Source organism: Podarcis filfolensis, assembly GCF_964270895.1.
Source record: "Podarcis filfolensis genome assembly, chromosome: 1".
Taxonomy (NCBI): Eukaryota; Metazoa; Chordata; class Lepidosauria; order Squamata; family Lacertidae; genus Podarcis; species Podarcis filfolensis.
In genome coordinates, this window is record NC_139604.1 from 12420712 (window position 1) to 12443924 (window position 23213).

A 23213-nucleotide genomic window follows, 5' to 3' on the forward strand; every position below is an offset into this window, starting at 1 on the left:
CTATGATTCACATAATCCTTGACCCATTGATGGTGCTTCTTGGGACTTATGGGAGTTGTAGTTCAGCAACATCAGGAGCGCCATAGGTTCTCCAGCCTTGGTCCAGACCTGAGCTTACCTATACCTACATTTCCCAGAAGCCTTAACTAAACTACAGTTCCCAGGATTCTTTTGGGGTAGCCACGGCTATTAAATGTGGTACAGGAGTGCTTTAAATGTGTGCTGTGGGTATGACTATCTGGTTTTCACCCCCCTCTGCAGATAGTGGAGAAGAATGCCGACCCTGAGCAGACATTGCTGCCTTATCTACGGAAGATACGTATCCTTCTTCCACTTGTGGCAGCCCAGAATCAAGTCAACTGTTTCTACCACGTTTTTCACTCATCTCCTGTTCTTTCTCACTCTCTCGCCAGTGTGGTGTAGTGGTTAAGAGTGGTAGTCTCGTAATCTGGGGAACCGGGTTCGCGTCTCCGCTCCTCCACATGCAGCTGCTGGGTGACCTTGGGCCAGTCACACTTCTCTGAAGTCTCTCAGCCCCACTCACCTCACAGAGTGTTTGTTGTGGGGGAGGAAGGGAAAGGAGAATGTTAGCCGCTTTGAGACTCCTTAGGGTAGTGATAAAGCGGGATATCAAATCCAAACTCCTCCTCCTCCTCCTCCTCCTTCTTCTTCTCCTCGCACTTCTTCACACCCACCAAACAAATATGTCATTAAGCCTCCCAGTGCTTCCTTTTTTAAAACCAAAATGCAGGCTCAGGGAAAGGAGTCTGCATATTTGCTTTCCAAATATTTGTGTTGTTGAATGTTCACATTTAAAAGACATTCTAGTGGTTAGAGAGTCTAGCCAACGCAGGAGTTCTAGTCACATGTTCCAGTGCTTGTGAAGGGAACGGCACTATACCAAGTAATTTTGCTTCCCCACATCACGTGCCAAGTAACACGCCATCCTCTGTGCCTACAGTCAGAACATGGAGACATGATCTGGAACTCTGAGCACCTTGTGCACACAGCTGTAAACACAAAGGTCATGCCTTGAAGGCATGAGACAAGTGAGCAAAACATATTCACCTAGGACTATTGCATTGGCTGCACAGGGCTACTGGAACTAGCTTCATTTGGACACTGTCAACTTCATCTGCCTGTATATTTTGTAGTTCCATATTAGAAGGGGAGGGAGAGAAAATGAGGATTAATTTAGTTTTCCGAGGGTCTAGCATTTGGCAGCTTGAAAGAATAATGGAAGATTACTGTACATGCATTTAGATAATTTTGTATCCCAGTTCTTTGGCTTAATTCAGTTGATGTGGCATTAAATTTATGCGGTTTTGTACTGACTGACTGTAAAGTTTTGTGGCTAGTCTGTGACCAGCCTGTGAACCACACGATAAACATAGAAAGGAAATGGAGGGAGGATGCTTTGTGTATTACATAAAGTCCTTTCTATATCAAAAGTCAAGAACATGAAGCACTGAGCAATGCGCGTCTTGAAAAGAAGTAGTAATTTATAGTGCCTTCAGAATTTTTGTCAGTTATATAAATGTGAAAATTTCCATGTTATAACATTGCTCAATCACTTCAAATTAATTTAGATGTCTTCAAATTATGCACGGTTTATACTAGGAAGGCCAGTGTTATTTAACATAAACTTTCCTTTTGTTTTTAGTGCTGGAGAGGTTGCACCCATTTTGGACTGCTGGTCATTTTCTTAAGTCTGATGATATGCTTGGATTTTATGCTTGGATTAATGATTTCAAACAACATATAAGCCTCTGTTATGAAAATGGAATTGCTTCTTTTTGTTCTGTAGCGCTCATTAGTTTGTAGCCTACCGATAATCTTTCCTGCAACAAATCAACTTTTGCACTTCTATTATTTTAATTGTACCTCATTTAACTCTTTAGCACTGACTTTCCCAGAATAAACTTGAGGGAGGAATCCATTGAATCATCACTTTGGAAACACTTGTTTTCAGGAGTGATGGTCCCCTTCTCTAACACAGTTTGAAAACCTTGCAGTCCAATGAAATGCGTGCTTACTCTGCAGTAAGTTTTTCTTAGTTCAGTGACACTTACTTCCAAGTAAGTGCATGATATTACATCCTTAGTTTGGAAAACACAAACTTCTGCTTGTCACAAAAGTAACCCATGAATCTCAGTGGGTTTCTTTGGACTGGTCATCATCTCTCAACCTAGACTATGTGGCAAGTTTGTTACGAGAATAGCATTAGGACTGGGTCATATGACACCCTAAGCTTCTGGGAGGAATGGTGAAATAAAAGTGCAATCAACCAACCTAAAACAGATACGGTGCCCTGTTTAGGCCTAGTAAAGGTCAGTATTGCAATCTGAGAGTGTGCCCCCAGGCTTCTAATCTTGAAATAATCTATGGGTGGGGATTTATGTAATCTGGATTTTTAAAATTCTGCTTCAAGGCAGAATTTCTGTTCCAAAGAAAGCTAAATTATGCAGTCGCACAAATGAAATTTATAATTACTTTTATTGTGTTATTTATTCTGCTCTAGTAGTGGGAAAATAGAGAACACTAAAATCCCTCCCTGCTGACTACAATCCTACTGAGTCCCACATCCCAACTTTGGATAGTTAACTGGCTACTGCCCCCATTTTTTTCAAGCAACCTCCCTTCATAGCCATAAGGGCTCCCAGATAATATGCTTGTACCTTTCAATGTGTATTGCCATAGGACAAGGATGGGGAAACTGTGGCCCTCAGGATGTTGGTGGACTACAAGGCACATCAGCACCAGCCAGCATGGCCAGTGTTAAGGGCTGATGAGGATCAATGGGTCCCTGTCCTTGCCTTGTTATATGTGGATGGGGTAAGACAAGTTTGTCCCAGGAGCAGTGGTGTTCCAGGTTAAAGCAGACAGAAAATATGTGTAGCTGTGCTCCAGCACGAAACATTTCCTCCTTAACTGCAGCTTTTTCAGTCCGTCTTACAGGTACCAAGTATGGCTGTGGTGGAGGCGGATGTGGTGCATGCACTGTGATGATCTCAAGATATGAGCCTGTCGCTAAGAAGATTGTGTATCCTTTTGAGCCAAGAGACTGGTAAACTGCACATTGCAACTGTCTAACTCGGATGAGGAATATTGTTCGTTAAGTATGTTTATAGCTGTGCCATGATCTCCATGTCAGGGACTTGAAACCTGTAGCCCTCCAGGTGTCATTGGGCTCCCAACTCCCATCAGCCCAGGCCAGTATTGTCAATGGAAAGTGATAGGTGATACATACTACTTTTCCGTATTATGCTGGAGGCTGTTTATGGGAAAGTGACAAAAGTATAATACAAAACAAACAAACCCAGAAACAATTGAGCTACAGTAGCTCAGTGCATAAATACAGGCGGTGACAATTTTAGGCAGTGTTTAATTTTAAATATATTTGTAATTATAATGCAAACAAATAATAGAGGCAAATAATATACTTATAATGAATGCTAAACATATTCTCCTTTACAATCCAAGTCATTATTCAGCCAATGCATGCTTGATTCCCATATGTTCATTGCATGGCAGTGCGGTCATCACTGTAGAAGGAATTGGAAATACAGAAACCAGGATTCACCCAGTTCAGGTAAATGCATGCTGTAACTTGTGGGAGATTTTTTATTTTCTCCTTGTACATTTCAGCAACCAGCAGTGCTGTAAATATTTATTGGGAGCTGTCCAATTCATGAACACGGTTGCAGAGGGCTGCGTATGGTTCAGTCGAAGCCTGCATCCAGACTATTAGAGCACATGCACATGTGAACATGGCTACAGCCACTCCAGTTGTATCATAGCTAAGTACATTTTAATACACCAGGCCATGGCACCAATGCAGAAAAACATCCAGCTTTGCAGGTTACTCTTGTGCGGAACATACAGAAGCTCCAGCCATTCATTCACGAAGAAAAAGAAAACATTGTGTTTTATTACAATGTTGCAGTGAAGGCAAACATACCAATGAGAGATCCTCACAATATACAAGCCTCCCCTGGGAGTGCATGCATGTGTACACACATGTGCACACACATACATACATCATGGTCATTTTGCTAATTTAAAATAACTTGTGGCTGAACTTTTTGTCCTTCGAGAGATGGGTAAAAAAGTTTTTGTTTTATTTTACTTTAATTTTGTTTAATCAGTCACTTTATATCTCACCTTTTTTCCATCATGAAGCTCAAGGCAGCGTACATAAAGTTTCTCCAGGCAGCCTGCTCTACAGGCTCTGACCTGACCTACTTAAACTCAGCAAGGTGGCTGCAATCTTCCCCCTCAAACCATGCCCAGGGACTTTCATAAGACCAATGGTGGACGACTACGATCTTTGCATTTTAGCTCTTGCGTTGTGATTTTATTACAGGGTTGTTATTTTTTAATGTGGGATTTAAACTCTTGTTGCCTGTTTCAAATTGCTTTTCTGATGTAGGCTGCCTTGAGGGGATTCTTGGGTCTGATGTGGCAAACTAAGTCAAGCCCTAAGTATCAGACAAGACTACTCTCATGTGCAATATATATGCAGCACTCCCAAGCTTTCTGCTTTTTTCTACTGCATCTGCCACTTGAGTCCACTTGTTTTGCAGGTTGGCTCCCTGTTTTAGAATAAACAAAGCCAACATCCTGGCTTCCAGATATCATTGAAACTCTTAACTCCCATTAGCCCAGGCCAGCTTGGCCAGTAGTCAGGAATGATGGGAGCTGTAGTCCAACAAGGTCTGGAAGGTACCACATTGCCTACTCGTGTTTTACAACAGCAATCGACTCATGTGCTGTTGCAGCAACACGTGCAGTTCCATAAGCAATAAGCCAAACTATGGTGACCTTTATAGCATTTCAGGTTCAGCTCCTGCATGAATCATGAGCAGGCTTTCATTTAAAATATCTGAATAAGAGAATGTGGTAATCCTGCAGCAGGTTTTCCATTGTCCCAGGAACGGATTGCTAAAAGTCATGGCTCTCAGTGTGGCTTCTGCACCCCTGGAATGGTGATGTCGATTTACTCTTTACTGCGCAACCAGATGGAACCCACGTCGGATGAAATGATGGAAGCTCTCGCTGGTAAATAGTTCAAAGATAATTTTAAACTCTAAATTGTTTTATGCTGCTTTTATCTGCTGCTTCTTAACTTGTATTTATACTGGACTTAAAAAAAAAATAATTCTCAATATTTCATTGCTGCTGTTTCATGTGTAAGTTGCCCTGTAGATGTGTTTTTTTAAGGGTAGCATAAAAATCTGTTAAGTACATAAAAATAGTGATTTTTTTAAAAAAACTACATTTGTTTGGGTCTTCTTATCTTGAAGAAATAACCTTATCTGTTTTATTGTTTAATTAGGTAATTTATGTCGCTGCACAGGTTACAGACCTATTATTGACTGTTGTAAAACTTTCTGTAAGGTAAGGGTGTGTGTGTGAGAGAAAGAGAGTGTCTGTTCATCTGGTTCTCTTATTTCCATTTGGTATTGCCCTCTGTGACATAATTCTGCATTCACAGGTTTTGGGATAAAGGGCATAGCTTGGTGGTAGAGCATTTGCATTTTATGCAGAAGGTATCGGGTTCAATCCTCAGCATTGCTAGGTTGTGCAAGGAAGGACTCTTGTTCAAAATCCTGGAGAGATGCTGCCAATTAGTGTAGAGTAGTGTTCCAGATGGAACAATGACCATACACAGCTTCCTATGATCTACAGAAAAAAACCGCAATGCGCGACTATGAGATGGATTGCTGATTATAAAACGAATGCATTGTTGCATGCCACCCCAATTTCCTAGTGGTGCAAGATTCCAGGGGTTCCAGGCACTTACCCTGGATCCATGTTTCCTTTTGGAAATTAGGCACAGTGTAGACTGTGGGGTCTTTATGACATATGACATAAGGCATATTTACACATATATGCAACCTTGAGGCTACAATGGAGGGGCTCCCAGCATTACACTTCAAGAAAGTCTTGCTTTTGAATTCAACCTGGGATTCAAACTGACCTCGGGCATGGTTCTGACCCTCTCTCTCAGTGGTTTCATTGTACATGCTTAAATTGCTCCCATTGACTGTTTAACTGAAAATGTATTGTGCCTTTTCTTTTTTCTTGATAAAAAGAAAAGAGAATGGAGGTGGTTGTGGTGCTGAATTCCATGCCCAATACCAAAATTGTTTCAATTGCAGAACTATTAATATATACATAGATACATGAATACAATTTGTAGGGGCTAAAATAAAAGTTCAGTCTAAGGCCTTTTTGGATCAATGGAAGCCATTCCACTTTTTGTTAATATCCATATTTCTCTTTACTGAATTTTGTATTTAGGAATCCTCTTGTTGCCAAAATAAAGTTTATGGGGATTGTTGCTTGAATCAAAAAGATTATTTACCTTCACCAACTAATGAAAAAAAGGTAAGTTATTTGATTAACACACTCCCCCTTTCCTATTTTTGTTTGTTTGATTGTAACAATTGTTGCTGGCAAGAACAAAATCGGTATAAAAAGAGAATTCCTGGATGCCAAGATTCACGTTTGGGGCAGGTAGTATTTGGAGACAGAACCCCAGCAGAGATTGAAAATCACAAAATATGCAGCAAAGCGGGGAAATACATGTTGTTAGACCTTTAAAATATGCCCTTGTGAGTTCCTTCCATAGTTGCCCTCTTCCCCATCATAGAAAAAGACTACAAATTTGGCAAGTTAAATGGTTTACTTACAAACTCTCCAAAGATCAGGTTCATGTGCTTTTTCGTACATCTGTCAGAAAACACAGGCAGTGAAACTTGGCCTAGTTACAGTGGTGAAAGTTCCTTAATTATTGGTATAGGAACACAAAAAAGGCTTATTAGAGCCATGTGGCTAAGCTGCAGCAATTGTTAGCCTCTTCACGAGCTTCTCAGGTGGACTGGGCTAAACAAAGCCCACTGTTCACGTGGAAGAGAATGATTCAGGTTAAACCCAAGAGCCAGAGAAAGTAAGTAGATGGAATAGGCAAAGACCCATAGCACTTTTTCCTGCCACTGTATAATTGAATGAATCATAGCCACCCTAATATGAGATGATAGCCTTATGGTAATAAGGGCCAATAACAATATGAGATGATAGCATAACACAGTCACAGTGATAAATGCCAGTTCTTCGGGGCGAAGTCTGAAATCTATACCCAACTTAATATTCAGTTTTGAAAATACACACTCTTGTTGATGGAAATTCACACATGTGTGTACTGTCTTTCTCTTTTTAAGATTTGTACAGCACTATTTTCTGCAGAAGAATTCCAGCCATTGGATCCCACCCAAGAACTAATATTTCCGCCAGAACTCATAGTAAGAAAAATTAGCATACATACAGCATGTTGTCTTACAGCTTAGAGCCAATTTCCACTATCATTTTAATGTGATATTTGGGCTACTGGGTGAGTCGTGAACACTGAATTTGTGAAGAAGCAACCTTGTTCTGTCCCACGGTCCAAATACAGACCAGGGCGAAAGTTTGCCTGATGCCCCGCAGGACCCTGTTGCAGGGATTCCAAAGAAAGATGCACAGAAGGCCAGGGCGATCAGCTCTAGTGCTTTATAACAGAGATAAAACAAGAGACTTGCAGCAGTGCAATGCAAGGTTCCTTGCCACCGCACCTCAGGGCAGATGTTGTAGGGGCAAACACCATGGCTTTGTCCATGAGGGGCCATTTGTATATGAGTTACTTATACAAAAAGCAAGCTATGTAAGCTGGCAGCAATAGCCCAATTAACCATCCCTGGCTTAGAGACCTGTTCCCCACTTCCGTCCATCTCTCAGATATAGGGGTGGCTGACAGGCAGGCAGGCAGGCAGAGTGAGGAGTCTCCCCTCTCCCAACTAACTGAACCAAAACTAAGGTTTCAGAGCTTCAAAACAAACAGAAAATCATGTATGATTCCATTTTACAGCTCCCATCAATTAGTTATATTGACTACCAAGATGGTGTTTACAGGCCTTTGGGGACATTTGGTTCTATACACAACCAGCTCTGATAGCTTTACTGTGTGCCCTGATTGTAGAATGCCTTACTAATATAAAGCTTCTGAAGAGAGGCTGAACTTAGCAACTGGTGAACTATCCGTTTCACCTGAGTTGGAGCAGCTGGCCAAACGCTTTGCCAACATTGGGGTTTGCCATCCAATAGCTTATCTACAACTCCAGTGTAGTGTAGTGGTTAAGAGCAGTAGACTCGTAATCTGGTGAACCGGGTTCGCGTCCCCGCTCCTCCACATGCAGCTGCTGGGTGACCTTGGGCTAGTCACACCTCTCTGAAGTCTCTCAGCCCCACTCACCTCACAGAGTGTTTGTTGTGGGGGAAGAAGGGAAAGGAGAATGTTAGCTGCTTTGAGACTCCTTCGGGTGGTGATAAAGCGGGATATCCAATCCAAACACTTCTTCTCTTCTTCCCCTTACCTAAAAGTTGTCCTAAGGCTAGCAGTGTGGTAGGGCAGCAGTACTTAACTGACCTCCCACCATCCATATTGCTGTAGTGTCCTGGGAAGGAGAGGGGCAAGGTCAGTACAGTTCAAATGCACTCCAAAGCATATCAAACCTCTGAATCTGATACTGTTTTCCCTACAGAAAATGGCTGAAGATCAGACACCACAAACTCTTGTTTACCATGGAGAAAGGACTGCATGGATTTCTCCTGTAAATCTAAATGAACTTCTGGAACTGAAAGCCAAGCACCCCCAGGCACCTATTGTAGTAGGCAATACTGCTGTAGGTATGTAGATTCCATACATATAGGAGCAGCTCCCCCACAATGAGCTATTGAGAGTCAGCTCCTGGTTAAAGTTAGATGATTTGTAGGTGATCTGTCTGTAGGCCATGGTTTCATGGAGCTGCTGTGATTTATTCTTTCTGTAGAATTTCGTCATATCCTGTTACTGTAATACCAGTATATGTATCGCTGCGCACCTTGAGATCCGCAAAGGAGCCTTGCTTTGTGGCCCTTCGTTTGCAGTGATCAAATCTGCAAACTCACATGGTGGGATTTTTTTTCCGTGGGGACAGCTTTTCATTTAAAATACTCCTGCCAAGGAAATTCTGTTGGGCCCAGAATACACCCACACCTATACATACACAACACCTTTTACCAGCAGTAAGTTTACTCTCTGATTACTGTGGTACATTTTAATCTTATGGTGGCATATTTTAAAATGCAGCATTTTTATGTTATTGGATTTTATCTACAGTGGTACCTCGGGTTACATACGTTTCAGGTTACAGACTCCGCTAACCCAGAAATCTTACCTCGGGTTAAGAACTTTGCTTCAGGATGAGAACAGAAATCGTGTAGCAGCGGCAGCAGGAGGCCCCATTAGCTAAAGTGGTGATTCAGGTTAAGAAAAGTTTCGGGTTAAGAACAGACCTCCAGAACGAATTAAGTTCTTAACCCGAGGTACCACTGTACTTTTAAAACATTCTCTAGATTGTTACTAGCTTTAGAGTACTTCATATCCCATCTGTGAGTAGGAGAAGTGGCTCACAATTTTTATAAACAAATATTTTCAAAGGTTTAAATTGCAATGAAGCAACATTCCCCTTCCTCCTCATTTTCCCTGTTATCTTCTGCCCTTTAGGACCTGATATGAAATTTAAAGGTGTATTTCATCCACTTATCATCTCGCCCACTAGAATAATGGATCTGTATGTTGTGGAACGCACAGAAGATGGTCAGTAAACTTTGTTTTCTATCTTTGGGCCCCACTAGCAGTTTTAAGAGCAGGGGAATCAGTTTGAAAGTGCATGTGCTGGTCTGGGGGCGGGGGGTTACTGTGAGGCGTGGTCAGAGTCCGGTCCTGGGCCGAGGGTCTGGAGACTGTCCATCAAGGGTGAAGCGGGGTCCAAAGCAAGAAGCCGGGTGTGGTCGGGAACTCCGGAAAAACAGGTCTGGGTGCTGGCAGAAACAGGTTTCCAACGTCGTTGCTCCCGCAACCTGGGACTGGGCTGACTTTATCTCCTCTGGGGCCTAGGGCGGTCCTGGCCCACAGGTGACTCGCCTCTCCTGGCCTTAAGGCGAGCACTCCTCCTGAGAGAACCTAGTTCCCTCCACCTCTCTGCCCTGAGCCTCTGCAGCTCAGGAGAGGCTGGAGGGTTACTGGACCCAGAGGCAACCTCACCTTCTCCTGACAGAGCTGGGAGAGGAGCACCTGCAGGCAATGGGTCCTCCATCACCTCTGGAGCCAGAGTGGATTCATCTGGTGTCTGCTCCTGAGGATCCGGCACAGGTGCAGGCGCTTCAGATTCAAGGCCCTGCCCCAGCTCAGCCGGTCCTGGAGGCGGGGACTCCTGTGCAGGCTGGGATTCCTCCGGTTCAGTCTCTGAATCAGATTTCCAGGCCATCACAGTGCACACTGTGCTCCATTAAACGATTATTTTTTCCCTTGATGAGCTCTGAAAAAGCAGTTCCAGCATGGTTTTTACTCCTGTGTTTTACTCTTTTCAGGACTAATAATAGGAGCTGCGTGTAGCCTGACTGCAGTGAAAAACATCCTGACAGATGCAGTTTCAAAACTTTCAGCAGAGAAAACCAAGATATTCTCTGCTCTTTTGCAACAATTAAAAACTCTGGGTGGACAGCAGATCCGAAACGTGGCTGTATGTTTCCTTAATTGAAACATTTTTACAAATTTTACCTTGGATTACTGTTAACTGAGAAACAAATATTTTCCAGTTTAATTTGTTAACATTGACATTGTAAGTGTTTCAGGTTTTTTGTGTTGAAACTGCATTTTTCCTCCCCTTTTTTTGTTTTTAGTCCTTTGGAGGAAATATCATAAGCAGAAGTTCAACATCTGACATCAATCCTATTCTAGCAGTTAGCAACTGTGTCCTCAATGTGGCATCGCAAGGTAGGACCAAACACATTCTCAGTTTTCCATCACACTCGGTATTATCCAAGCCTTCCAAATCTATTTTATGTATTTGGAACACATTGTAGGTCCCTGGGACGCCAGCTGCAGACCTGTGCCCTTGAGGGAGCTAGGGATAAGGCTGTGGCTATGATAGTTGCTTGTGAGGATATTTCTTTCTTTCTTTAATTGGCAAAGGGAGTGTAAGCTGTGTAGCACAATCCTATACATGTCTACAGTGGTACCTCGGGTTACATACGCTTCAGGTTACATACGCTTCAGGTTACAGACTCCGCTAATCCAGAAATAGTGCTTCAGGTTAAGAACTTTGCTTCAGGATGAGAACAGAAATTGTGCTGCGGCGGCAGCAGGAGGCCCCCATTAGCTAAAGTGGTCTTCAGGTTAAGAACAGTTTCAGGTTAAGAACGGACCTCCAGAACGAATTAAGTACTTAACCTGAGGTACCACTGTACTCAGAAGTAAGGCCCATTGAATTCAATGGGACTTTCCCCAGGTGAATTTGTATGGAGTTGCAGCCTTCATCATATTTTTGTACTTTTCACTCTAATCCCTTTCGCAATAAGGAACTCAAAGGTGCCAGTGTATTCTTTTTACAAATAAGCAAATATCTCAGTGAGGACTGGAATGAAGATCCTATTACAGTGGTACCTCTGGTTACGAACTTAATTCATTCCAGAGGTCCGTTCTTAATCCGAGGCGCGCTTTCACTAATGGGGCCTCCTGCCGCTGCGCCGCTGGCACGTGACTTCCGCTCGCATACCAGGGCAAAGTTTGCTACTAGGATCATCTACTTCCGGGTTAGCAGAGCTCGTTACCCAAAGCATTCGTAAGGAGGACAGTACGTAACCCAAAGGTTCCACTGTATTTCACTCTAAGGCCTTTGATAAATTTATTCATTCACTAGCTGAGTTTCCTGCTGCCTGCTTATCCTACTAAGGACATGTTTTTGATGCCCACATCAGCTTTCTTTTTGGGGTAAGCAGCAGCTTTTGTGGACAAGAGAGGTGATTTTCATCAGGACTACATCATGGCAGGGGACAGGGGTGGGACCCCTCCATCTGTAGTCCTAATCTGAATCAGGGTCTCCTGCAATTGTGGTGCACACAACTTTGAAGGCCTATTTAATGCAATGTGTAGTTTGGCACAGCAATGCTTTGTATGTTACATTAAGAAAGGCGCAGTATGCAATCTCACAAACCAGGCTTAGTTGGTTGACTGTGCAAAATCTGGGTAAGGCACACTTCTGTTATGATGAGAAGACTTGTGTGGTAAGTATACACACGCGTTTCTGGTTGTTTGCATATGTTCTTTGCAAAGCAGTTTGTGGAACATTGGAAGTTGCCTTATACGGAATTAGGACATTGGTCTAGCTAGATCAGTGTTGCTAACACTGACTGGCAGTGACTCTTCAGGGTTTGGACAGGGGTCATTTGCAGCTGTACCAGGAGATGCCAGGGACAGAATCTGGGACCTTCTGCAAGCAAAGCAGATGCTCTACTACTGAGCTATGGCCCTTACTGTGTAACATCCTTGCACCCTTACAAGTTTGTTGTTGTTGTTTAGTCGTTTAGTCGTGTCCGACTCTTTGTGACCCCATGGACCAGAGCTCACCAGGCACTCCTGTCTTCCACTGCTTCCCGCAGTTTGGTCAAACTCATGTTTGTAGCTTCGAGAACACTGTCCAACCATCTCGTCCTCTGCCGTCCCCTTCTCCTTGTGCCCTCCATCTTTCCCAACATCAGGGTCTTTTCCAGGGAGTCTTCTCTTCTCATGAGGTGGCCAAAATATTGGAGCCTCACCTTCAGGATCTGTCCTTCCAGTGAGCACTCAGGGCTGATTTCCTTCAGAATGGATAGGTTTGATCTTCTTGCAGTCCATGGGACTCTTAAGAGTCTCCTCCAACACCATAATTCAAAAGCATCAATTCTTCAGCGATCAGCCTTCTTTATGGTCCAGCTCTCACTTCCACACATCACTACTGGGAAAACCATAGCTTTTACTATACGGACCTTTGTTGGCAAGGTGATGTCTCTACTTTTTAAGATGCTGTCTAGGTTTGTCATTGCTTTTCTCCCAAGAAGCAGGCGTCTTTTAATTTCGTGGCTGCTGTCACAATCTGCAGTGATCATGGAGCCCAAGAAAGTAAAATCTCTCACTGCCTCCATTTCTTTCCCTTCTATTTTCCAGGAGGTAATTGGCCCAGTGGCCATGATCTTCGTTTTTTTGATGTTGAGTTTCAGACCATATTTTGCGCTCTCCTCTTTCACCCTCAATAAAAGGTTCTTTACTTCCTCCTCACTTTCTGCCATCAAGGTTGTGTCATCTGCATATCTGAGGTTGTTGATATTTCTTCCGGTAATCTTAATTCTTACAAGTTTAGGTAGATATATTAAAATGCAAGGGTGTGAGACTCCCAAAAGCATTCCGACTTAGCTCTGGCACACTTTAATAATTATAGGGGGTGAAGAGAAAGTGATCACTCCTGCCACCTAAGCAAGCAAGCCAATGGAATTGCTTGTGAGTTTCTGCAACCTACATGCATAACTAGTCCAGAATTTTCCATGTCAGCCAAGCCAAAATGATCGCTCTGTGATCTCTTTACAGTGCTTAGTATTTATTTTCAATTTGTATGGATGTTAATGTTCTCTGTTAGGGAGGCTGCGACAGATTCCTTTCAGTGACCTTTTTGCTGATGGACTTGGAAACAATACCCTGGAATCAGAGGAGATCCTAGTGTCTGTTAAAATCCCACATTCCAGGAAGGTCAGTAGTCTTTCCTTTTCCTTTAAGATTGGTAATTATTAAAAAAAAATGTTAGATGACGATCCACAACGTTCATATTTTGGCAAATGTCAATGTTTTTGCAACATTCAGATTGGTTTGGGACTGGAACATAATACATTCATAAATATGTGAACAGTTCTCAATGGGGACTGCATGGGGCAAAGTGCTTTCTTAATGGGACTGCCAATCCTTGCCCAGAGGCTATGCCTCTTGCTTCAAGAGCTCCAGGGCTTTGAACCATCTGTAGTGCGGACCCTGCTCTCCCCATACTCTATTCAGCTTGCTGTGAAAAATAGGAATCAAACTGCATGTAGGGGAGAATATATAGCAGTAGCCTCCAAATTTAATCTAAGGCACAAAGGCGGTCTGCAACTGGAATACAGCCTTTTAAACTTAGATTTGAATACGATCCAGGGGAGAATTAGGAAAAACCTTTCTCCCAGTTTTCAATGGTCAAGTTGTGAGTGCTGCTGTGGAATGTCCTGTAATAAAAGGTGGCATTTCAAAACGTTGTAGCCCAACTAATCTCTCTTTTTTATTCTGATTCCTATCCCTTTTCAGGGTGAGTTTGTCGCAGCATTTCGACAAGCTCCGAGGCGGGAAAATGCTTTACCTATTGTTACAGCAGGGATGAGGGTTGTCTTTGAAGAAGACTGCAACATCATCAGGGACTTCCGCATCTGTTACGGAGGTGTTGGCTTCACTACAGTTGCCGCCAAGCAAACATGTCAGGCGCTCATTGGAAGGTACTATATGATTTCCTGTAGCATTGACACCTTTTAGACTGAAAGCTCACCCCAATGGTAGCAGTTTCCTAAGTAAGAGGCGTCTAGATAAGCTGTGAGTTCTCAAATACTAAAATCATATTGTTGCCGAATAAATGCTCGACATGCAGCAATTAAATGGACAAATTATATAAAATAGGTTGTAAGAATATTTCAGACCTTATTGTTCTTCAGAATTCCTTTTGGATTCATCAACACAATGGAACTATCTTTACTTTTCCATTCTGTTCGTCTTTGATCACACAAACTCACAAGTGGGCAAGCAGTTCAGTACCAAGAGTTAAACAAGTTCTGCCCTCTTGTGAAATCATTTTGTATTTTCTGCATATTTTAAGCATTTTAAATTTATGATGTATTTTTTAAAAAATATGCATGCATGCATGCAATGTTTAATGATTGTCAGTTGCCTTGAGTATCTTAGCAGCTACAGTGGTACCTCAGGTTAAGTACTTAATTCGTTCCGGAGGTCTGTTCTTAACCTGAAACTGTTCTTAACCTGAAGCACCACTTTAGCTAATGGGGCCTCCTGCTGCTGCCGCGCCGCCAGAGCACGATTTCTGTTCTCATCCTGAAGCAAAGTTCTTAACCTGAAGCACTTTTTCTGGGTTAGCGGAGTCTGTAACCTGAAGCGTATGTAACCTGAAGCGAATGTAACCCGAGGTACCACTGTATTTCTAAATTTACATCTGTGCATATAAGTTAGCATATGCCATTACTTCCTGTGCTCTTAGGGTAGAGTCACAGAAATTAATGGACCTAACTTAGTCAAGTTCATTAATTTCAGTGCGTCTGCACTGAATAAAACAGTTGAATACCATCCTTGGTTAATGAAGTTGTCACTGTTTGCGTTAACTAGATTTGGTGGACAGGCTATACTTATTCTAGTCTAGTCTTATTTTGAAATGGAACCGAAGAAACAGTCATTAAAAGAGTTGAAAAACATATGCAGCCTGACTCCTTGGTTCTAGCCCTCTATGATTGTTCTGACCTCCAAATTTACCACAGTAGTTAGGAGGTCTAGCTACATAGGTCTTAAAAAAATTAAACTGGAGTTTGTACAGTTTTAAACAGGAACACCTTGGGATGGGGGTCCTTTTTGTAAGCTGTATATTGTGCACATATTCTTTAACCAAAATACAGAAATCAGATCCACTTACTTCCTAGCAAAGGAAGATACTCATAACTAAGGCACCCCAAAATATCAATCCCCATTGGAATAGTGAATCTGCTTTGTTTCCTTGCTGTACAATAACAGTGTGCTGCAGAATGCATGTTTTAAGTCTTTCCCCCATTAAGAATCTAATTTTACTGAGATAGCCCGTTGGAGTAAAAACTTCATGATCAAAACTCTGGGCACTATTTTTGTGCTAGTGTAAGGCGAATTTTCCTCCCATGTATGCTTTGCTCTGTCTCCAAATCTGTTCTGTGGGGTTGAATGAAACCCTCCCCCCAGACAGATTTAGGGAGAGGTGGAGATTGTACCAATGTGCTATGCTGAATACAGTCCTGTGCATTTAGAGCTGTGATCCTATAGGAAATGAATAGTAAGGATACAACTACTGTTGTTCTAATAGTAGATTTACAACTACTGTTCAGTTTGCCCGCTTACTGAGTATATATAATTATTTATTTTTCCAGACCTTGGGATGGGCAGATGCTGGATGAAGCTTGCAGAGTGGTCCTCAAAGAAATTATTCTCCCAAGTTCAGCTCCAGGTGGTAAAGTGGAGTACAGAAGAACTCTCATTGTTAGTTTCATCTTCAAATTCTACTTGGAGGTGTTGCAGTCACTGAAGATAATGGTAATTTTGATTTGTATTGATTCCCGTTTTGCAGTTATATGTGACCAGCCTGATTCATAAATCATTTAAAGCCAAAGTGTTGGGTAAATGACATTAGCATGCCTGCATGCCTACATAATTCAGTTCCATTTCTGGGTGGAATTTGAAGGGAGCAGTCCCAGGGTGAGCAGCCTACCAGGTTATTTTAGAAGCTGCATCCCAGTCTGCCGAGTTGTTGTCTTGGGAGTATTTTAATTTATAATTATAATTTCTAGATGTTGGAAGGTGAATGTAATAGATGTTGAGCCAGGAATTCACTAAACTATATAATGCATTTAGTTTGTTTATATTCCATGCTGCATTTTCTTCTGATGGAGGAAGGGGAAGTCTTGAGACTATGTTTTGCCCCAGGTTACGTCTCTATGGCTCTGCTACTAGATCAGACCAAAGGCCCCTCTAAGTCTGACATCCTCTTCTCACAATGACCCATGAGGTGCATATAAAAAGAGGAGACCCACTATTCTTCCACACATGCTTGCACATATCCTTATTTTTGGATTCTGTCCCTTTTTGCAAGGACCGTGGTATAGTTCATTTTTAAACATTCAAAAACTTATTTAATTGAATTACATTTACAGTGGTATCTCGGATTAAGTACTTAATTCATTCTGGAGGTCCGTTCTTAACCTGAAACTGTTCTTAACCTGAAGCACCACTTTAGCTAATGGGGCCTCCTGTTGTTGCCACACCGCTGGAGCACGATTTCTGTTCTCATCCAGAAGCAAAGTTCTTAACCCGAGGTACTATTTCTGGGTTAGCAGAGTCTGTAACCTGAAGTGTATGTAACCCAAGGTACCACTGTAATTGTGTATGGGGAGGTGTGTGTCTGTGTGCATGTTAACTTTAGAATTGAGTTTTAATTAAATGTTTCCTTTTTATAAAATGTGACAAATCATCTTCTTACAGTATCCTACTCAGTATCCTGATATCCCAGATAATTATGCAAGTGCCCTTGAAAGTTTCCATATCAAAATGCCACAGAGTATGCAAAAGTATCAGGTGAGTAGAATTACTTTAGTACTACCTTATTACACAGAATGGATTATTTCAAAACTGTGATTTTGAGGGGGTTTTGTAATATCAGGCTTTGACTTCTCTAAGTGTTAAGCTATTGCTGCCTGCTTAGAATTCAATCATTATCTTAGCTTTCTTTGTCAGATCAGTGAGCTTTGTTAGATTAGTGAGCTATTTCCAAGGTGGAATGAGAGGTGTTCCAGAGAGTCATTGATTTCAGCTTTTTTAGGCTATACATTGAAGGACTACGGAAGCTAAGGGAAGCACAGTCTGCTTTCATGCTAGTCTCGTTCACTTGCATGTTATGGTAAAAGTATTAGGTAAAAGTTTGGCACTAGCTTGACTGAAAGAGTTGAACTAAAACATAGTGTGGATAAGCCCTGATTTCTCTTCCTTACAGTTTAGGATGCAGTTTATCTCATTGTGATTGCAATTGGGGGGGGGCGTAGATTGTCGAAAGGAGAAATAGTTTGCATTAAAAAGAAAAGAAGTTAAAGCAAAGGGCCGTCTTGACTTTTTTGTAGTTGATTTGTGGTTTCCTTTTCTTTATTTCTTTTAATTAAAAAGGATGTGGAGCCAGGACAGCTTCCTCAAGATCCCGTAGGACGTCCAATTATGCACCAGGCCGGTACTAAGCACGCCACAGGGGAAGCTATTTATTGTGATGACATTCGCACCGTTGATGAAGAACTCTTCTTGGCTTTAGTAACCAGTTCTAAACCCCATGCAAAGATTGTGTATGTGCCGCAATATAGAAAACTATATATATATATTGTGTGTGTGTGTGTGTGTGTGTGTGTGTGTGTGTGTGTGTGTGTATGCCACCTGCCCCTTCATGAATCACTGCCTTGTTGTGGCAAAGGGGCTTTAATAACCCCAAGAAGCTAAGAGCTATGCCGTGCAGGGCCACCCAAGACGGATACGTCATAGCTCAGAGTTTAGACTAAATGTGATCCACCTGGAGAAGGAACTGGTAAACCACTCCAGTATTTTGCCAAGAAAACTCCACGGACATAAAAAAGGAGAAGCTTTAAGAAGAAAGTGAGAGTTTCCAAGGCATGCTCTGGTTCATGGGGTCACCGAGAGTTGAACACGACTAAGATGGCTAAACAACAACAATATGCCACCTGATCTTATAAGATAAGAAGTTGTGGTGTATAACAATAAATTCAAGTACAATATAATGGAAAACACTGTAAAAACAATACAAAATAAGCATGATGTGGCATGTAATAGCTGCATGTAACCCAAATATGAGGGAGGTACAGAGTAGTAGTAGTAATAATAATAATAATAATAATAATTTATTTATACCCCGCCCATCTGGCTGCTTCCAACAAAACACTAAAATACAATAACCTATTAAACATTAAAAGCTTCCCTAAACAGGGCTGCCTTTAGATGTCTTCTAAAAGTTTGGTAGTTATTTTTCTCTTTGACATCCGGTGGGAGGGTGTTCCACAGGGCGGGTGCCACTACCGAGAAGGCCCTCTGCCTGGTTCCCTGTAACTTTGCTTCTCACAGTGAGGGAACCGCCAGAAGGCCCTCGGTGCTGGACCTCAGTGTCCGGGCAGAACGATGGGGGTGGAGACGCTCCTTCAGGTATGCTGGACCGAGGCCATTTAGGGCTTTAAAGGTCAGCACCAACACTTTGAATTGTGCTCGGAAACGTACTGGGAGCCAGTTTAAGTCTTCACCCCCTTTCCTCTCCCCCCCCCCCAGTTTCCTTACCAGCCCCGTCTCCATTTCAGTGTCGAAGCGACACATCCCACTGCTTCCCCACCCCAGTCCCATAGCCCCTTTAGTCTTTGCCAGCCCCTTGGCCCATCTCATCCTCATTCTGCCATGTACCTCCTTTTCTCCCCGCCCTTGTCCCAGCAACCTGTGAATAATTGTTTCTGCTCTTATTGTTAGTCAACTTGCTTGCACTGCTTCTTACAGATCAATTGATCCTTCAGAAGCTCTCAAGGTGTCAGGGGTAGTTGATATCGTTTCTGTTCAGGATGTCCCAGCGACTAATGAGTTCTACAACTATGATGTCCCAGATATTGTGTTTGCCAGAGAAAAGGTATGCCACGTTTAATCATCAACAGTTCATAGTTATTTAAACTATTTATTTTAATTTTGTTAATCTAAATAAGAATTGACTCATTCTCCATTGTATATATACTTTGTTTTTTGTTTGAGTATTTGTTTCTGTTGCATTATTATTTAAGTGTTCACTGATTTGTCTCACTTTTTATCTCTATAATATTCCCCTGCCAGGGACAGTGTGTGACAGTTTCTTGACTGGGCTTCATTCACAGAGTACTTTTTCACACTTCTCTCAGTTCATGCCTGGCTAATGAAAGTAAAGTGTGGGACAACTGGGAAAAGTGCAGCTTTCAACTAGCTCCTGAAATTATGCAGATCCCACAGTTTGGTTTGTGCACCAGTGTGCAACCAGCAAACCACTGACTTGCTACGTTAATTATTCAAGTTAGTTGTGCATCAGTGTGGAGCCAATATTGAACCAACTTAAATATTTGTGCTGAGATTTAGGATACACACTTTTTAATATAAAAAAGAGATAACTTTGTATATGTATGTAGAGTAAGCCCACTATTTACGCAGGGGTTACATTCTGGGGATGACGACTAAAACCAAAATCATGTACAGCATAGTCTAACACACTGGGGACTCAGCTATACAGCTGCAAATAAAACTGTTTTAAGTGCAATATACAATGTGACACTAGATGGCGATGGCGAGCCTACTGGAAAAATCAATATATTTTTAAAAACGCTTTTTTAAAAAGCATTTTCAGAATGATTTTTATGTTTGTGTGGATTCCACCTAGGTTCAATGGCAGGTGGGATAGCCAAAGTCATTTTCCCCAGAATTCTGCCCCTTTTTATTTTTAAAATTACCAGATGCATAAAGCTGAATGCACACTAGTTAAATGGGTGTAAGTTGTGGGCTTACTGCAGTTTCATCAGCTTTCTGTGGAATATGTGTGTCCAAAAGTTAAGACACTGGTTTTATCTGGTTTTCAGGTGACCTGTGTGGGTCAGATTGTCTGTGCAGTGGTAGCAGATTCAGATGTTCATGCTAAACAAGCAGCTGCAAAAGTGAAAATACAGTATGAACTTCAAGAACCTGTGATCCTGACCATTGAGGTAAAGAACAGCCTTTTCTTAACTGCTGCTGTGATAAAAGTTATTTATTTGTACTACTAGTTATTTCTATTAAAATTCCAGGTGTCTGATTCAGTCCACAACCCAGTTAAATCAAATTACATTGATTTAAAACAATCTAGTCCCATTGTAGGGCTAAGTAGGCTCACAACCAGATGTTCGGATTTTACTAATTTCCATATTGGCAGTCAGTCTGTTATAACAGAAGAACCAAAGAGTCCTGTGGCACTTTAAAAACCATCTTATTATGGTATAAGCTTATTGTGCCCTAAGCTTTATTGCTTTTTAAGATGCTAAAAGCAGAGACATCACCTTGCCAACAAAGGTCTGTATAGTTAAAGCCATGGTTTTCCCAGTAGTGATGTATGGAAGTGAGAGCTGGACCATAAAGAAGGCTGATTGCCGAAGAATTGATGCTTTTGAATTATGGTGTTGGAGGAAACTCTTGAGAGTCCCATAGACTGCAAGAAGATCAAACCTATCCATTCTGAAGGAAATCAGCCCTGAGTGCTCACTGGAAGGACAGATCCTGAAGCTGAGACTCCAACACTTTGGCCACCTCATGAGAAGAGAAGACTCCCTGGAAAAGACCCTGATGTTGGGAAAGATGGAGGGCACAAGGAGAAGGGGACGACAAAGGACGAGATGGTTGGACAGTGTTCTCGAAGCTACCAGCATGAGTTTGACCAAACTGCGGGAGGCAGTGGAAGACAGGAGTGCCTGGCGTGCTCTGGTCCATGGGGTCATGAAGAGTTGGACACAACTAAACAACCACAACAAAAAGAAGCTTTATTGCATTTTATGGAGCAGACTCTAGTAAACAAAAGCCTATGCCATAATTGACTTGGTTAATCTTTCAGGTGTCACAATACTCGTTGCTTCTGATTTTACTGCACCACAGCCTGCCCTATAAATTGTGTATTTGGGCTTGTCTATATTAAATATTCTCCTGCCAACCTAGCAGTTCGAAAGCACGTCAAAGTGCAAGTAGATAAATAGGTACCGCTCCAGCGGGAAGGTAAACGGCATTTCCGTGCGCTGCTCTGGTTCACCAGAAGCGGCTTAGTCATGCTGGCCACATGACCCAGACGCTGTACGCCAGCTCCCTCAGCCAATAAAGCGAGATGAGCAGGCAACTCCAGAGTTGGTCACGACTGGACCTAATGGTCAGGGGTCCCTTTACCTTTATATTAAATATTCACAACGCATAAAAGTTTAAATATCATGGCTTTCCCTCAAGGGGTGCTGGCAGTTTGTTCAAAATAAACAGGTAGGGTTCTGAGCTTAGGTGTATGTCTCTTCTGTTGCTGCAGGAGGCAATAGAGCACAATTCATTCTTTGAACCACAGAGAAAACTGGAACGAGGAAATGTGGAGGAAGCATTTAAAGTCGTCGACCATGTACTTGAAGGTAAATCGCAGCCTGCTGATTCAAAACCTTACCATGAAAGCCACAGAACAGACACCCCACCATTTGCAGCAGGTGTGGGGAACGTTTGGCCCTCCAGATGTTGCTGAACTGAGACTTCATCAGCCACAGCAAGCACTGCCAATGATGATGGGAGCTGGAAGTTCAGCAACACCTGGAAATCTAAAGGCTCCTTGTACCTGATTTACACCCCACTTGTCAGTGCCCTTGGACTGAACACAATACAAATCCATGCCTCCCAAACTTGCGAATATACAGTGGTACCTTGGGTTACATATGCTCCAGGTTACATACGCTTCAGGTTACACACTCCACTAAGCCAGAAATAGTGCTTCAGGTTAAGAACTTTGCTTCAGGATAAGAACAGAAATCGGGCTCCGGTGGCAGCAGGAGGCCCCATTAGCTAAAGTGGTGCTTCAGGTTAAGAACAGTTTCAGGTTAAGTACAGACCTCCGAAATGAATTAAGTACTTAACCCGAGGTACCACTGTAGTTAATGCACCATACAATGTCAGAAACAGCTATTTGTTCGATTTGAATATATACCTTGTCAGAATGCAGGTGCTTAACCCTAATTCTCACACAGGCAATAATTTGTAACTTCTGAACATTTGTCTACAATTATGCACAATGCAGTATGGCTTTTCATCCACTTTCTTCCCAGTCTCAAGAAAGCCAGGCTGCACACTTTTGGATGTACTGATTTAAGATGTTCTCTTTCTGAAACAGGCGAGATCCATGTTGGCGGACAGGAGCACTTTTATATGGAAACTCAGAGCATTCTTGCTGTTCCAACAGGAGAGGATAAAGAAATGAACTTGTTTGTGTCCACCCAGCATCCAGCATTTGTACAGGTTAAGAGAGCTATCTCATAACATGTTGCACAAGTGACAGCCACGTTCTCTGTTTCTTAAAGCCCTACATTTATTGGGCTCAGCATTATCACTTCCTCTCTTATGGGCTCCCACTGATATTTTGCTGCTACCTGGAAATCAGGATGCTACCCTGGAGATTAGCTGCAGAATGGACTCTTTCTTACACCTGGTTCTGGGCTTCTAACATTTTGTGAAGGAAGAGCAATTTCTGCATCACCAGTCTAAAGCAGCAAAGAAACCGCTGTTGTGCCACTGCCTTTTTCATCATGAAACCCTAAAGGATCAAATCAGATCAAGGCTGGAATCGAGAACAGCATACTTGATAGTGCCCCATTACTCCGCAACACCTTTTGCCCCCGGAGAGTTGCACAAAAGGCTAAGCCTGAGTAACTTTCAACTTCCTGCCCCCCCCCTTCCGCAGTTAAGATTGGCA

General features: G+C 42.3%; 1 protein-coding gene across 1 annotated transcript in view; it reads left to right on the plus strand.

The window, feature by feature from the left end:
• The window catches only part of LOC310768349 (aldehyde oxidase-like), a 54686-nt gene that overhangs the window by 2069 nt on the left and 29404 nt on the right, over positions 1 to 23213 (plus strand). Inside the window, exons 2-21 of the mRNA XM_083626337.1 lie at positions 262 to 319; positions 2947 to 3043; positions 3484 to 3592; positions 4935 to 5061; positions 5339 to 5400; positions 6307 to 6393; positions 7227 to 7307; positions 8583 to 8727; positions 9587 to 9679; positions 10453 to 10604; positions 10765 to 10858; positions 13533 to 13642; positions 14225 to 14409; positions 16087 to 16249; positions 17195 to 17287; positions 17870 to 18039; positions 19244 to 19370; positions 20338 to 20460; positions 21792 to 21888; positions 22635 to 22759. Coding sequence (XP_083482463.1) covers positions 262 to 319; positions 2947 to 3043; positions 3484 to 3592; positions 4935 to 5061; positions 5339 to 5400; positions 6307 to 6393; positions 7227 to 7307; positions 8583 to 8727; positions 9587 to 9679; positions 10453 to 10604; positions 10765 to 10858; positions 13533 to 13642; positions 14225 to 14409; positions 16087 to 16249; positions 17195 to 17287; positions 17870 to 18039; positions 19244 to 19370; positions 20338 to 20460; positions 21792 to 21888; positions 22635 to 22759 — 2298 coding nt within the window. The remainder of the gene's footprint in view (positions 1 to 261; positions 320 to 2946; positions 3044 to 3483; positions 3593 to 4934; positions 5062 to 5338; positions 5401 to 6306; positions 6394 to 7226; positions 7308 to 8582; positions 8728 to 9586; positions 9680 to 10452; positions 10605 to 10764; positions 10859 to 13532; positions 13643 to 14224; positions 14410 to 16086; positions 16250 to 17194; positions 17288 to 17869; positions 18040 to 19243; positions 19371 to 20337; positions 20461 to 21791; positions 21889 to 22634; positions 22760 to 23213) is intronic.